Consider the following 18,138-nt stretch of genomic DNA (forward strand, 5'->3'; position numbering starts at 1 on the left):
TTGAGGACGTAGGTTGCAAGTGCTACTCTGAGATGAGGAGGTTAGCACATGAAAGGAATTCGTGGCGGGCCGCATCAAACCAGTCAGTAGACTGATGACCAAAAAAAAAAAGTTCTATGGGACTTATGACCATAGATGTTGAGTCCCATAGTGCTCAGAGCCATTTGAACCATTTTTTTTAATATTCATGTAGAAAAATTTGTAACAACTGAATGAAATATCGTGTCTTGAAATCAAACTATAATACGAACATGAACAAAATTAAAACATAAGGCAATGTAATGTAGTCGTCATAAGGTGAAGCAGAGGAAATTAGTTTAGGAAATGGGACTAATAGATGTAGATGGGTTCTGAAGTTCGGGCAGCCAAAGAAAGACGATGGCAAAAGTACACACACACACACATGCTAAGACAAAGAAAACGTTGTACCACGAAAGAATTATCTGAATGGGTCGTAAAACCGTAGATTTGATGTACATGTAAAGACTAATAAGTTATTATCATTTTGAAACAATTTGGTGATTGCTTAAGAGAAAGTGATTCACAAATTGAGCAAGCCAACAATGCGTTGGCCTACATCTGGCCCTCATGGAAACAGCTATCCAGCTTGAAATTTATTGATAAAGTAGCTGGATGTCTTCCATAGGGATATCGTGCTAAATTTTGTCCAGTTCGCAATTTAGATAGACCAAATTCAGAGCTGGTTTTAGGATCCTGCGCATAATGCTCCAGACGTTCTCAACTAGGGATAGATCTGGCGACCTTGCTGGCCAGGGTACGGTCTTACAAGCCCGAATAGAAGCCGTAGAAACTCTCACCGCGCTCGGGTGGGCACTGTGTGTGTGTTTGGCTGAGAAGGGGTACGAGGTTAAAAAGGGGGGTTAAAGTCAATTAGGGAACAGTGGCTGTGCAGACATGAAGAGACTTCCAAACGCTGGGCTATCTTGAACAGTTAAATCTAAACCGTATTTGGAACTACAACATTACTCCATAATTGACAGCATGTCTCAATAATTCGTGATTTACGTTGGTATAATGCGTGAAAAACATTTTAAGTGTAAAGCTGCAAAAAGTGGACCTTTCAGCGCTAGATGTGAAAATAATGTCAGTCAGATCGAATTTAGTCATCATTAACAAAAACAGATATGAGGCGTTGTTTTCCATTCATTATAAGAAATATTATTGCCTTTGATCTGTAAAGATTAGATCAGTACTTATTCCATAGATCATGAATACGACACATCATAATGATGTGGAACGTGTCAGGTTAATAAAAGGTGTCTATACAAGATATTACACTACGCAAAATATTATATGATACTTAATTTTTATTTTGTGGGGGGTGGGGAAATTACCCACTTACTAATCTGTCAAACTTCTGATGCTATTAGACAAGTGACCAAAGACTTTTGTGGAAGCATAATTTACCCCCTTCTGAGACAAAGTTAGCTTTAACCTTCAGTCGTGAAATTCATCCTTTCTCCTCGTTTTGTAGCCATGTACACTGCTATTACTTTTGAATTCGTTCGGATTGTTGTTAACAAATTTCTTAAGTGAATATACACTACGGGCCATTAAAATTGCTACACCATGAAGATGACGTGCTACAGACGCGAAATTTAACCGACATGAAGAAGATGCTGCGATATGCAAATGATTAGCTTTTCAGAACATTCACACAAGGTTGGCGCCGGTGGCGACACCTACAACGTGCTGACATGAGGAACGTTTCCAGCCGATTTCTTATCTTCAAACAGCAGTTGACCGGCGTTGCCTGGTGAAACGTTGTTGTGATGCCTCGTGTAAGAAGGAGAAATGCGTCCCATCACGCTTCCGACTTTGATAAAGGTCGGATTGTAGAATATCGCGATCGCGTTTTATCGCATCGCGACATTCTGCTCGCGATGGTTGAGATCCAATGACTGTTAGCAGAGTATGGAATCGGTGGGTTCAGGAGGGTAATACGGAACGCCGTGCTGGATCCCAACGGCCTCGTATCACTAGCAGTCGAGATGGCAGGCATCTTATCCGCATGGCTGTAACGGATCGTGCTGCCACGTCTCGATACCTGAGTCAACAGATGGCGACGTTTGCAAGACAGCAACCATCTGCGCGACCAGTTCGACGACGTTTGCAGCAGCATGGACTCTCAGATCGGAGACCATGACTGCGGTTACTCTTGACGCTGCATCACAGACAGGAGCGCCTGCGATGGTGTACTCAACGGCGAACCCTCGTGCACGAATGGCAAAACGTTATTTTTGCGGATGAATCCAGGTTCTGTTTACAGCATCATAATTGTCGCATCCGTGTTTGGTGACATCGCGGTGACCGTGCATTGGAAGCGTGTATTCGTCATCGACATACTGGCGTATCACCCGACCTGATGGTATGGGGTGTCATTGGTTACACGTCTCGGTCACCACTAGTTCGCATTGACGGCACTTTGAATAGTAGACGTTACATATCAGATGTGTTACGACCCGTGGCTCTACCCTTCATTCGATCCCTGCGAAACCCTACATTTCAGCAGGATAATGCACGACCGCTTGTTGCAGGTCCTGTACGGGTCTTTCTGGATACAGAATATGATCGGCAGATGCCCTGGCCAGCATATTTTTCAGATCTATCACCTATTGAAAACGTCTGGTCAATGGTGGCCAAGCAACTGGCTCGTCACAACACGCCAGTCACTATGCTTGATGAAGTGTGGTATCGTGTTGAAGCTGCATGAGCAGCTGTACCTGTACACGCCATCGAAGCTCTGTTTGACTCAATGCCCAGGCGTATCAAGGCCGTTATTACGGTCAGAGGTGGTTGTTCTGGGTACTGATTTCTCAGCATCTATGCACCCAAATTGGGTGAAAATGTGATCACATGTCAGTTCTAGTATAATATACACTCCTGGAAATTGAAATAAGAACACCGTGAATTCATTGTCCCAGGAAGGGGAAACTTTATTGACACATTCCTGGGGTCAGATACATCACATGATCACACTGACAGAACCACAGGCACATAGACACAGGCAACAGAGCATGCACAATGTCGGCACTAGTACAGTGTATATCCACCTTTCGCAGCAATGCAGGCTGCTATTCTCCCATGGAGACGATCGTAGAGATGCTGGATGTAGTCCTGTGGAACGGCTTGCCAGGCCATTTCCACCTGGCGCCTCAGTTGGACCAGCGTTCGTGCTGGACGTGCAGACCGCGTGAGACGACGCTTCATCCAGTCCCAAACATGCTCAATGTGGGACAGATCCGGAGATCTTGCTGGCCAGGGTAGTTGACTTACACCTTCTAGAGCACGTTGGGTGGCACGGGATACATGCGGACGTGCATTGTCCTGTTGGAACAGCAAGTTCCCTTGCCGGTCTAGGAATGGTAGAACGATGGGTTCGATGACGGTTTGGATGTACCGTGCACTATTCAGTGTCTCCTCGACGATCACCAGTGGTGTACGGCCAGTGTAGGAGATCGCTCCCCACACCATGATGCCGGGTGTTGGCCCTGTGTGCCTCGGTCGTATGCAGTCCTGATTGTGGCGCTCACCTGCACGGCGCCAAACACGCATATGACCATCATTGGCACCAAAGCAGAAGCGACTCTCATCGCTGAAGACGACACGTCTCCATTCGTCCCTCCATTCACGCCTGTCGCGACACCACTGGAGGTGGGCTGCACGATGTTGGGGCGTGAGCGGAAGACGGCCTAACGGTGTGCGGGACCGTAGCCCAGCTTCATGGAGACGGTTGCGAATGGTCCTCGACGATACCCCAGGAGCAACAGTGTCCCTAATTTGCTGGGAAGTGGCGGTGCGGTCCCCTACGGCACTGCGTAGGATCCTACGGTCTTGGCGTGCATCCGTGCGTCGCTGCGGTCCGGTCCCAGGTCGACGGGCACGTGCACCTTCCGCCGACCACTGGCGACAACATCGATGTACTGTGGAGACCTCACGCCCCACGTGTTGAGCAATTCGGCGGTACGTCCACCCGGCCTCCCGCATGCCCACTATACGCCCTCGCTCAAAGTCCGTCAACTGCACATACGGTTCACGTCCACGCTGTCGCGGCATGCTACCAGTGTTAAAGACTGCGATGGAGCTCTGTATGCCACGGCAATCTGGCTGACACTGACGGCGGCGGTGCACAAATGCTGCGCAGCTAGCGCCATTCGACGGCCAACACCGCGGTTCCTGGTGTGTCCGCTGTGCCGTGCGTGTGATCATTGCTTGTACAGCCCTCTCGCAGTGTCCGGAGCAAGTATGGTGGGTCTGACACACCGGTGTCAATGTGTTCTTTTTTCCATTTCCAGGAGTGTATTTGTCCAATGAAAACACGTTTATCATCTGCATTTCTTCTTGGTGTAGCAATTTTAGTGGCCGGTAGAGTATATACTGCGAGGCTACAGTGAAGATACCTAGCTCTTTAAATAAGTGTCTGCATGATGATCTTTGATGAGCTGCAGCAATTATTCTGATTACACGCGTTTGTGCAATGAACTTTCTTTTACTCAATGATTAGTAACCCCAGAATGTGATGCCATACGAAAGCAGAGAATGAATATAGGCGTTGTATGCTAATTTACTGAGATGTATATCGACCCCCATGAATCTTAGACCTAGCCGTTGGTGGGGAGGCTTGCGTGCATCAGCGATACAGATAGACGTACCGTAGGTGTAACCACAACGGAAGGTATCTGTTGAGAGACCAGACAAACGTGTGGTTCCTGAAGAGGGGCAGCAGCCTTTTCAGTAGTTGCAGCGGCAACAGTCTGGATGATTAACTGATCTGGCCTTTTAACACTAACGAAAACGGCCTTGCTGCGCTGGTACTGCGAACGGCTGAAAGCAAGGGGAAACTACAGCCGTAATTTTCCCCGAGGGCATGCAGTTTTACTGTATGGTTAAATGATAATGGCGTCCTCTTGGGTAAAATCTTCCGGAGGTAAAATAGTCCACCATTCGGATGTCCGGGCGAGCACTACTCAGGAGGGCGTCGTTATCAGGAGAAAGAAAACTGGCGTTCTACGGATCGGAGCGTGGAATTTCAGATCCCTTAATCGGGCAGGTAGGTTAGAAAATTTAAAAAAGGAAATGGTTAGGTTAAAGTTAGATATTGTGGGAATTAGTGAAGTTCGGTGGCAGTAGGAACAATACTTATGATCAGGTGAATATAGGGTTATAAATACAAAATGAAATAGGGGTAATGCACAAGTAGGTTTAATAATGAATAGGGAAATAGGAATGCAGGTAAGCTGCTACAAACGGAATAGTGAACGCATTATGATGCCAAGATAGATACGAAGCCCACGCCTACCACAGTAGTACAAGTTTAGATGCCAACTAGCTCCGCAGATGACGAAGAGATTGATGAAATGTATAATGTGATAAAAGAAATTATTCAGATAGTGAAGGGAGATGAAAATTTAATAGTCATGGGTGACTGGAATTTGATAATAGGAAAAGGGAGAGAAGTAAAGGTAGTAGGTGAATATGGATGGGGAGGGGGGGGGGGGGTGAAATGAAAGAGGAAGCAGTCTGGTGGAATTTTGCACAGAGCATAACTTAATCATAGCTAACACTTGGTTCAAGAATCATAAAGGAAAGTTGTATACATAGAAGAATCCCAGAGATACTAGAAGGTATCAGATAGATTATATAATGGTAAGACAGAGATCCAGCAACCAGGTTTTAAATTGTAAGATATTTCCAGTGTCAGATGTGGAGTCTGACCACAATCTATTGGTTGTGTAGTGCAGATTAAAATTGAAGAAACTGCAAAATGGTGGGAATTTAAGGAGATGGGATCTGGATAAACTGACAGAACCAGAGGTTGTAGAGAGGTTCAGCGAGAGCTTTAGGGAAGGATTGACAAGAATGGGGGAAAGAAATACTGTAGAAGAATGACGGGTAGCTTTGAGAGACGAAATAGTGAAGGTAGCAGAGGATGAAGCAGGTAAAAGGACGAGGGCTAACAGAATTCCTTGGGTAACAGAAGAGATGTTGAATTTAATTGATGAAAGGACAAAATATAAAATTGTAGTAAATGAAGCAAGCAAAAAGAAATAAAAAACGTTTCAAAAATGAGATCGACAGGAAGTGCAAAGTGGCTAAGCAATAATGGCTAGAGGACAAATGTAGAGACACATATCACTGAGGGTAAGACAGATACTGCCTGCAGGAAAATTAAATAGGCCTTCGGCGAAAAGAGAGCCACTTGCATGAATATCAAGAGATCAAATGGAAACTCAGTTCTTCATTGCTAATTAAGGTTAGTACATATATCGTGGTACTCTTAATTATGATTGATGTGACAAATTTACTTCTGATCGTATTAACAGATGCACTACTTTACTCCTACTGTTCACACTTAAGGGACAAAATGAATATGTATTGAATGCTACGTTTTCTCGGCGGTTCATGTAAAGTGAAAGGTAGGCGCAGCATTCGTCTCAATGGATGTGAATTACCTCCTGAAACAAGAATGAAATTAGTCACTATAACCGATCCTAAACACCCTAGGATCCAACAAAGATGCCGCGTCTCCTATGTGATACACCGAGTGAGGTGGTGCGCCACATTGCACTCGAGTTCGAGGGAACGCCGGTTCAAATCCCCACCCGACCACCCACAATTAGGTTTTCCGTGATTTTTCTAGATCACTGAAGGAAAATTCTGCGATGGTTCCCTTGAAAGTGCATACCCGGTTCCCTTTCATGTTCTTCTGCAATCTGAGCTTCTGCCCTGTCTCAAATGACCTCGACGCCGAACGATGATTAAACACTAAATTTTCTACGCATCCTCATTTCCCGTTTGATAAGTTATTCAGCGGTCTTGTCAGTGTGTTTGCAGAACTTTGTAACTCTATCTTTGTATCTTGAGTGTTTTCTCTAACTAGTTTGAGAAAGTTAATTCTTTCGGCAGACATTTTTTCACACTTGATGAAAATATACAGAGTTTGGTATTTCCTTTTTGGTGCATGAAAATGCCATGATTTATTTCTGACTAACTGATTTATGTTCATAAATGAAATTTAGGAAGGAAAAAACTACTGCGAAAATGGCTTTTATCGACATCTACAATCACTCTGTAACGCTGTACTACTAGCATACCGCCAAGATTAAGGGTTGTGCTCAGGTATAAATTGTATTACTATGCTGCTTGGTTGTATAGGAGTAGTGCGGCAAAAGCTAACCAGATATCATGATCAGTGTCGGCAAACTATACTTCCGCCATATGAGGCCGATAAGGATCCAAAGAACCAGAGACTGACACTACGCTCCGATATCTTGCACTCTGTATGAGTGAATGGAAGAAAACAGCAAAATAAAGTTTGTGTCTCAATTTGGCTACTGTTATGTAAAAATCTGCATTCATTTTCAGTAAAGGACGGTACCTAAACCACTACCGATACAAAGGAACTGAAAACTCTAAGACCACAGAAAACAAAATCATGTACTAAAGCTGCGGTTTCATGTAGTCACAGAAAACTATGCAAGGAGTGAAACGTCTGCGTGTATTTACACTGTTCCTTACCTTTGTTTGCTATCTGTAAACGTGACGTCTTATTTTAACGTGAGTGCCGTGTAAGTATTTAGACAAATTTGTTTTAGCTATCAGATATATCGTCTGTGTCTTGTGGTAAGGGCTGCATGGTATGAACACTAAACATCAGTTAGGATAAAACAAAACTGATGATTACGTGCAACGTTAATACAGACACAAAAGAGAGCCCATTAGTTGATTTCAACTACGGAGGCTGGGGTGTAAGTGTACATCTACACCGACATTCACATGAGTACTCTGGAGCTCACACAAATATCCCCGGCAGATATTCATCGTACCACTTTTACACTCTTTATCTACCTTACCACTCTCGAACAGCGTGCGGATACAATTCTGTGAGAGCTACGATTTCTAATCTGTTATTATGATGAACATTTCTCCTTACGTAGTTGGGAGCGATGAAGGTAGTTTCTCATTCGGAGGACGAGTTGGTGATCTACATTCCGGGAAAAGACATCGCTGCTACGAATAAGGTATTTCCGTTAGTCATTGACATATAGATGTCTTATGTATTTCATTCTGCAATTGGTTCTGATCTTTTGATGACTTTACTAGATGATAGGTGACAGTATGATCTGAAAACAATGTGAAAGGGAACTCAGATTCTCCCCTAAATCATTTATATACGTATTCTGCGAACAGCAGAGGGCTATAACTCTTCCTCATAGAATGCCAAACGCATTGCTGTATTCTCGAAGACTTTCCTTTTAACAGCTACGAACTGTGACCTTTCTGGCAGAAAATATGGAATCAAGTCTCACGACTGAGACGATATTCCATGGACATGCAATTTGATAAGAAGCAGCTTGTGGCGAATGGTATCAAACCATCTGGAAGTCTAGAAATACGGAAATCTTGAAATATGGCATCCCCAATCGACAGGACTCATTACTTCATGGGAATAAACAGGTAGTAGCATTTCACAAAAACGACGTTTCCGAATGCGTACTACATGTCAATGTATCGCTATATGTGTAAGTATATCGTTTTCATAGTGGTAATTCGGAATGTTCTAACACAGAATAAGCTCAAAAAAACATTTTACAGCATTGGTGTGATCTGTGAAATTTTTCAGTCTTTAGGTAGGTTACGGATCTTTCATCGAGTTGTACATCATTGCTAAGTACGGCACTGTTCTATCAGCATACTCTGAAACAAACGTAACTGGTATACAACCTCCATCAGAAGACTTCTCTTTATTCAATGATTTAAGTTCAATCCCAAGACAGAGGATATCTACGTCTAAGTTATTCATGTTGGAAACTGCCCTTGATTCGAATTTTTGAATATGTACTTCGTCTCCTTAGATGTAGGAATTTCTGAAAACCGTTGTGTGTAACTTTTTATTTATTGGCACTGGCACTGGTATCATTACCACTGCTATCACGCAGTGAAGTTACTGTTTGTGTCTTGCCAACGGTGAAATTTACAAACATGACAAGAATTTCTTTGTGTATCTACCACATTTCGGCACAAACTTTTTGAAACAAGGGAGGAGAGCTGTGCTGGAGAATAATTTTATTTTACATGTTTAAATTTTGTAACGTTTTACCAGGCGAGCTCTTAACAGAGAATGGTAGCTCTGGCCTGGTGTGCCAGTTCGAATGTTGTAAGAGGTATGCGATGTATGCGCTGCCTGCAACAGGCAAGACTTAGGCTAATGTGCTACAACCATGATGCAATCGTTCCCTTTCCTATCCTAGTTCTTGTAAAATAGTAAAAAAAAAATTGTGCGTGTGCACTTTATGTCATTTGTTAATATGATTTGTACTCATTGCCTATACTTTTTGTGATTCCTGATATTCTGCACTACAGTGCGTGTGCACTTATGTCATTTGTTCATATGATTTGTATCCATTGCGTATACATTTTGTGATTTGCTGATATATTCTGAACTACAGTGCGTGTGCACTTTATGTCATTTGTTAATACGATTTGTAGCCATTGCGTATACATTTTGTGATTTGCTGATATATTTTGAACTACAGTGCGTGTGTACTTTATGTCATTTGTTAATATGATTTGTATTCATTGCATATACATTTTGAGATTTGCTGATATGTTCTGAGCTACAGTGCGCGTGCACTTAATGTCATTTGTTAATATGATTTGTACTCATTGCCTGTACATTTTGTGATTTCTTGATATGTTCTGTACTACAGTGCGTGTGCACTTTTGCCATTTGTTAATATGTTTTGTACTCATTGTGTATACATTTTGTCATTGCTTGATATGTTCTGTACTCAGTGCATGTGCACTATATTTTATTTCATGTTCTGTACTTATATATATGTATATATTCTGTGATTGTAAACTTAGTTAATTAGAAAAAATTTGTTGCTCATGGCAAGTCCAATTGACTCACCATCGCTGCCAAATTTTTGACCCCCCCAGTGCAGGGCTATGTAAGAGGTATGCGATGTATGAACTACCTACAACAGGCAAGACTTAGGAGAGTCTCTGACCAGAGAGCATTATGTAGTTAGTTGTTGCTTGTCACTAGTCGGCATTAGTCTTCTGTAGTCGACAGTGGTCTGCGTGAGTCTGCAGTAGTCGGCGGTAGTCTGCGCGTGTCGGCAGTCGGCTCTGGTCGGGACTCTGGAGGATGAGTATTATTGTAGAAGGTAAAGAAGCAGCCTTGTGCATATCTAGTAATGTATGTTAACTGTCATCCAATTTCTTTCAAAAAATGCCCCAATAATAATTTTTATAATATAAAGTATTTTTTTTAAAAGCATTCATTTCAATTTAAAGATTTTATCCAATGAATAATTAATTCCTTTGACGAGTCACAAAGCATAGGCCAGCATTGCACGGTGCTGTGCCAAAAAAATTTTTTATATAAGAGCAGATATATTCGCAGTTTTTATTGAGGTAAACTTTTTTTTTTTTTTTTTTTATTCATAGTACAGGGCCGTGGCGCAGCGCTGCTGTCGTCATAAAATTTACCACGTTCCTGAATTTTCCTTTTTTTTTATTTCGGCGTTTACGAATTGAATTTTGTGAGTTCATCAAATGTGAATGCATTTCTGCACGGAGATAATAAATCGGAACTAATTTTGTTCAGAGGTTACAATATTTAAAATTCATTTAATTCTTATTATTATTTTGTGGGGAGGCTACACTTGGTACATTATAATTAATATTTTGTGGGGAGGTTACAATGTCACAAGAAGTGACGCCGATGAAACGAACGTAATGGCATTGAGCGAGCACTACCACACAACCTCCGAGCGAGGAAAGCAGAAACATAGACGCCGCAGTCGCTATGTAGCAAGTCAGTACGATATAAGCGTTCGCCCAACTCCATGGCCGACTCGATCATGGTCGATCTACTGTGGCTGTTCAGGGCCTACTGTTCACGACAACCGACGTCCCTGAACGCCTCTCTTTACTAAGAAAGGGTGAGGTGGGAGATGCACTGTACCGCAAAGTTTATGGGTGAAAGACGCCTTCTCCTTGTCCCCCCCCCCCCCTCCCTGTCTCCAGTATACCAAGTGGCTGTGGCTCACCGACCTGTAGGTCGACGCCACGTGTTGCTGACGAGGCGTCAGCACGCTTTCGCGGCAACGCTTAATTCCGGCTGCTGACCGTCACACAGTGGACCATCTAGCTTCATTACCTGGACACAACGCAATGGTGTCTGGAATATTCAAGTGGACATAATATGCGACGTGACAGTTGACAGTAAGCAGTGAATCGGACAAAGACACGTTATTCAGATATTGTTTGCATGGCCAATTTAATATGTGACAACCATCTTGATATCTTCTTAGGACAAAATAAGGTGGACAGCAGTGTAGAAGGTATTTTATGACTTTTTAGCCTGTGTATAATGACTTACAACTAAACTACCACCGACGTTATCCGAAATCGTTGGCTATAAAATTTCCACTGCGTAGCTTTACTTTTCTAAATGGCTTTAGTACTACCTTGATAGTGTAATTAACGAGTTCAAATGTGTTTGCGTGCACATATTTGTACCTTTTTAATGTACGGACGTTTTTCTAACGGGATGCAGTGCCATACGGTATATATTGATCCACCATTATTGCAGTTATTCCTTAAACTATTATCTGCACAAAAAATATGATTCGGATTTCCTGTAGAATTCTTGGGGACCTATTTGGAATTGTGACGATAACTTTTCCCAAATTGCAAATAATTTTTACAAGATTAAACTATAGCCGAGTAATATTGTTTTTCCTCGCGAAGTGTTGCAAAACGGTTCAAATTTAGTACAGAGAACTTTAAAAGTAAAGCATATCCCTCAAGAACTCTAAAAACGTGTACATTTCTTGAAAGTTTGGTGTCAGCTTCACCGGCGTCAGAATATTCTACAATTATGCCCTATGCCGTCATGAGTCCACTAGTTTTGATGCACGGATATGCCAAAATCGAAGATGCTCCTTTGACGATTGGTCAGCTTTTTTGAAAGACACAGGAAACCCAGAATAAGGATACCCGACGTTACCGAGAAGTTTTCACACTCAAATGTACGCGTGGGATAACGATGCATGTCGTTTTCCATTTGCCTTTGTCATCATCAGATCCATACGTCTCGAGAGACCGGAAGATGACAACTCAAGAAGATAAACATATTCACTCAGAGGTAAAAGACCTTTTTCGAACACTCTCCTGTTGAACAACACGACAGCGATCCTTCTGAAACCAATAATGAGACAAACTACAAATGTCACTACGATTTCTATAGAAAAATGGAAGACATCGAACAAAACTTTACAGTACGGCAATTTCAACTTATAATTCCTTGTCCGCCACCTCACAATACATGAATTTTTCATTTCGGATATCAAACTGCTAATCACCGCTCCAAAGAATCTAAAAAGAACACAGTTTTTTAAGGGTTTTATATCTATTTTCTGTTACGTATAGGTTTTTAAGAGAGTTGTCCAACTATGGCCGCCTTGATGATATATTGTAAAACCAACACGAGAAATAAATGTTACGACACAATACCATGGTGTGTCTCCAGGCTCCAACTGGGCCAGCACCCACACTCCATGCCTGCCCTTCTGCTCACAAGGCAACCCCCACCTCTCCAGATCGCAACGAAACCATATGTGACAACTACAACATAATTAGTATGGAAAGAGACAGAAATAGAAGATTTCTTGTACAGAGTGTAAGTAAACTGATGCATGTGTTCCATAATAAATTTCCTGCTGTTGAATGGTTCCATGTATGAACGTGAGGTCATTTATCCTGGCTAACAAACGCGTTGCTGAACGGTATGTTTTACCATATACTCGGGAAGCTGCCTGGGAGGGAACGTCCCAATTTCCAGATCGTTTTATGTTTTGTTCACTGTGAACCTCTCCATCAGCTGTCAATTAGGCTCCTTTTTATTGGGGCAGATAGTTTGTTGTTGGTTGCAACACAACTCACTTTTCCTTTCCTTTCTTAGGTGTGGTTTATCTGGGTGTCAGATTCCGACTTTGATTTCCAAACATATGTCTGTTTCGATTTCATCAAGTACATCGACTAGTGTATTGACTTATTGCCGCTCACAAGCCAGGTGTCTCACAGAATTGGCAGCAAACTACTCGCCAGCGTCTGAGGTGCGTAGTCTGACCTGGAAGTAAATGGCTTCAAATCGTTATGTTGTCACGTGTCTCCTAAACATCAGTTTAGACATAACACAGCTAGTCCATTGCTCGCCCAGTGGAATTGTGGTCTCTGAGAAATTCCGTACGCAAGTCACAGTTAACTCGCATCACAGTCTGGATACCTGGTGTTTTCTGTTGGGAGTACAAATGCTGTAGTAGTGTACTGCAGTGTCTAGTTACACCAGTCCTCACATTCCTTACACAAAGAGAAAGAAAATATGTTAACTAACATGAGTTATTTCCACGTTAGGATTCCTGGGTAACATACCGGAAAATAACGTAACAGCACAGTATACTCAGAATACCCTCCGTCAGCACGGATACATGAATCAACTCTGCGTCCCACTGAGTCCTTGATGCACTGAGTGGGTTTAGGTCTGAGAGCGGGAGGCCATGGATTTGGTTCACCTACACTCACACGTCTGTCATCTGTTACTTAGAAGCTATGAAGTTTAGTACTGAAACGCGGAGATGCTCCACTGTGCATAAGGAACATGTTTCCTTACAACCGTAAACGTATACGTTCTAGGAGTACAGGTAACGCAGTATGATAAGTTTCTCTGAAGAGTCTGGTAGGAAGAACATGAGACTGTAACAAGAAGGCACCAAGAATGTCGGACTAACTTTGACAGAAGACCTCTGCTGATGATGTGATTGCCAAGTTTAGTGGCGATTGTCGACAGTCCATTGGAGCTGACGTTGAAATTTTAAAATCCGATCATTATGAAGCGAATCCTCATCCGTGAACAGTACATTTGCACTAGAGTGAGAATTAACACAGTGTTGAATGAATTATGCCCATTAGTGTATCTCCGATGGAAACTCAACTGCTGCTAGCGCATACGCATTCTGGACATGCTGTACATCATTTGCGTACAACATATCATCATGAAGCACTCTCCAGGAAGCCATTACTCAATACTACATGATACAGCTAATTCTGTTACGCTAACACCATGATTATCGTGAACCTAACGGGGAATTGCCCCCACCGCTGAGGTGTTTTTGCCCACCTAGACCCCCCCTCCCCGTCACGCGTAACAGGCGTAAACGTCCCAAGCTCCGTAACAGGTTATTTTGAGGTTTTCATACAGGAGAACGTTTAGCGTAATTCTGGTACGTTATTTTTCTGTGTGTTTCCAATTATTAACGTCATTACAAAGGTAAGTCGAAATGACCGTGAGGTACATCATGAAAATAAAGCGTTTTCGGTCTCAAAATGGTTCAAATTGCTCTGAGCACTATGGGACTTAACATCTGGGGTCATCAATGCCCTAGAACTTAGAACTACTTAAACCTAACTAACCTAAGGACATCACACACATCCTTGCCCGAGGCAGGATTCGAACCTGCGACCGTAACGGTCGTGCGGTTCCAGGCTGAAGTGCCTATTATCGCTTGGGCACACCGGCCGGCTTTCTGTCCCATGTCCAAATGACATACTTTATTTCTCTTTGCGAGAGGAATGTTTCCTGAATGTTTGGCCATACCTTCTTGTTACACTCTGTAGAGATCTAACAATAAGAACGATACCCATACATTTTCTCAGTCCTGAAGTAATTCTGTTTTAGACATGTTTTGAATAGCAAAAATCACATGATTTACTTTAGAGTTGTGCTAAATGTATATACACTCATCATCGGGGACTTTGTAAATGAGATAGTGAAGTCAACTGATAAATCAGAACTGTGTAGACCGCTACATAATTATTTTAATTCTGTGCAAAAGTGCTATAGAATATCTGGTATTAAACTAAGATCAAAATTTTCGCTTTGATTATGTAATGCCACCATTAAGTAATTTAGGTAAGATATGAAATGTAGGAGACATATGATTCATACTTACAAGCATACGTCTGTTTGTTTGTGATATGATACTGTTACGTGATTTGATAGTGGTTTTTACTTGCTCTTGAAAGCTGTTGATCGTTACCTAGGTGCATAAGACTAAGAACTGTCAGCTTTGCTAAAATGTTTCGTGGCAGCACTAGATAACACGGGATCAAGGCTGCATTTCTTTTAATTGTCAAAATTTCCAGAAACAGTTTAATTCACCCTAAATTCGAGTGTGTGTTTGACTGATGTTTTATGTGTTTATGAAGCTGAGATTAGTAAGAGTATTTATCTCAATGAGCTTGGGTATCTCATTTGCTTTTGTCCAGAAAATATTCAAAAGGATTTGAAGGGGAAAAAGAGAATTGGATTCACTACTTCATGAAACCTGTTGTCGAAGCTCCATCGAGTGGGTATCAGATTACACGTTCAGGCGTAGCATTCTGTACGCTGTCGGTTGAAAAGGCAAGTGACGGACTATTTATTGTTCGCAATATAGAGCATTCAGTGCAGCAATGTTACCGATGAAACCGTGCTGTAAAAGTCTCATTTAAATCGCAGCAATAATCGATAGAACAGCTCGGGTCTTTTACTTTATAAATGCCCGTTTCGTTTCGACGGTTCAGAATTGACATCCGCTTCAGCAGTGAATCCCGTGCGGCATTTTGTGCCGGGCGCACAAAGGAGCGTGAGTCAGAAGCCACTGTTGTCATTTCCACTCACTCATGCCGATTGCAGAGGACGGCAGGGCCGCGGAAATTGGACTCGTCTTGTGCGCTCGCATCGATCGGTGGCATCCCATCAATTCCATCGAGCGGCGGGGACCTGAACATCGCCAAGAACCCGCTGAAAAAAAGGGCCACTAGCGGAATTAGCAACGTGTTTAGCCGTCCCATCTGTCACGTGGGTGGGTGTGCGGCCGCCCGCAGATCTCGGCGACCGCCGCCCGCCTGAGTGGGCTGCCGGTGCTTCATCCGGCCGCTGTCACAGGGGGTGCAGAGCCCTCGACGCGACGCCGGCTCTCTACGCCACCTGCTGCAACGAGAGCGGGAGAGCGCGCGGCCCGCCAGCCATCACCGGCGGAAATGCAATCCCGCCGAACAGATCCCCCTGCACGTCACAACGAGTGGCTGCGCATGACACACGGGCTCCTGTCACACGTGACAGAATCCCACCGCTGCAAAAATTCAGCAGAACGTAGCGAATAATTTCCCGTCTCATAAATACCTTCCTCACATCTAGTCGCCATGGTAGCAGACGGACCACAAAGCTGCACACTCATCTGTGTGTGTAGGTTCAAAAATGGTTCAAATGGCTATAAGCATTATGGGACTCAACATCTGAGGCCATCAGTCCTCTAGACTTAGAACTACTTAAACCTAACTAACCTAAGGACATCACACACTTCCATGCCCGAGGTGGGATTCGAACCTGCGACCGTAGCGGTCGAGCGGTTCCAGACCGTAGCGCCTAGAACCGCTCGGCCACATCGGCCGGCTGTGTGTGTAGGCTTAACACCCAAACGCCGTTCATCATAACAATAACCCTCATGTAAACATTACACTTTGTATTCTTCCGCGTCTGCTGGAACCTCACTGCATTTCGTTTCACGTGGAGCCGAAGCCAAGCTATCTCGAGAACAGTCAAGTAAGATAATGAGGATGCCTTTTTATGCCGTGCGTTACGCATAATCGACTCAGTGATAAGCCGGCCGGAGTGGCCGAGCGGTTAAAGGCGCTACAGTCTGGAACCGCACGACCGCTACGGTCGCAGGTTCGAATCCTGCCTCGGGCATGGATGTGTGTGATGTCCTTAGGTTAGTTAGGTTTAAGTAGTTCTAAGTTCTAGGGGGCTTATGACCACAGCAGTTGCGTCCCATAGTGCTCAGAGCCATTTGAATTCGACTCAGTGATAATGCGGGGCAACAGCTATACCGGCGCATTTAACGTGGACAGCACTAGCCAGCCACCTAGTGCAACTAACTTGCAATGATTTGAACAGTTACGGTAAAGACATTATTAGCAGAGAACAATAAAGTTTTGTGTGTAATTTAATTTTTAACAGAAGGAAATAATATATGGTAAAACACAGTCGATAAGCTTCTTAGGTACATGTCCTCGATCTTAGCTAACGTAGTAATGTAACTGGGACCAGAATGATGAAAATTCCTGACTTTAACGAGAGTATATTTTATGCATCAGCTATGTGCAATGTAGAAGCCCACTGCTAGGATTTCACCACCTGGTTAAATATTGAAGCCACTGAAGGAATTACAGTCAGTCCTCTGGTAATTTCTGAACTCCTTCCAAATCGGACTCCAAGGAATTCATTTCAGTACTGCTACATTGATAACGAGGCGATCAGAAACAGAATCCCAAGCCACCAAATAATCCACATTTCCCTTTTATGGCGTGCTGTTCTACATTTCGCTATTGTTTGGCAGTGACGTGTGAAAAAGTTCAAATGGCTCTGAGCACTATGGGACTTGGTTCAAATGTTTCAAATGGCTCTGAGCACTATGGGACTTAACATCTGGGGTCATCAGTCCCCAATAACTTAGAACTACTCAAACCGAACTAACCTAAGGACATCATACACATCCAAGCCCGAGGCAGGATTCGAACCTGCGGCAGTAGCAGTCGCGCGGTTCCGGACTGAAGTGCCTAGACCCGCTCGGCCACCGCCGTGTCACAAAGTCACAAAGCTTCGTGCATTAGTTTCAGTACATTTAGCAGCTTAAATGTCTTCTTTTCTTCTCGCGACCTATCCCTCAACTTGGTTCCACATCAGTACTGTTGTGTTTAGTTTACAGTGTTCAGATGACAAGTGTAAAAAGGCAGCACTTGTGCAATCTGCTGGACGCCGTGAAAATTATTGTTTCCTATGTTTCTGCGACGCTTATTATTCTGGCTCGTGTGAGACCCCCTCTGTCCTATAAAACAATGGGATTATTGAAACAAAGCGTATTTGATATAAGAACGTAAGCTTCCGCGGCCGGTGTAATAGTGATTAAAATTAATCTGGGTATTATGCCGCGTCATTGCTAAAAACTGACAACAATAATAAACTATAACCGACGTTTCGGCCGAATTGCAACGGCTTTCCTC

The 18,138-nt window shown here is 43.2% G+C and overlaps 1 protein-coding gene across 1 annotated transcript in view; it reads right to left on the minus strand.

Moving 5' to 3' along the window:
• Window positions 1–16,054: 16,054 nt before the first annotated feature.
• Window positions 16,055–18,138, minus strand: part of LOC124805640 (nuclear pore complex protein Nup214-like) — a 90,319-nt gene continuing 88,235 nt past the window's right edge. Inside the window, exon 3 of the mRNA XM_047266208.1 lies at window positions 16,055–16,161. Coding sequence (XP_047122164.1) covers window positions 16,055–16,161 — 107 coding nt within the window. The remainder of the gene's footprint in view (window positions 16,162–18,138) is intronic.

The sequence above is a fragment of the Schistocerca piceifrons genome, chromosome 7 (assembly GCF_021461385.2).
Source record: "Schistocerca piceifrons isolate TAMUIC-IGC-003096 chromosome 7, iqSchPice1.1, whole genome shotgun sequence".
In the NCBI taxonomy this organism is placed as follows: Eukaryota; Metazoa; Arthropoda; class Insecta; order Orthoptera; family Acrididae; genus Schistocerca; species Schistocerca piceifrons.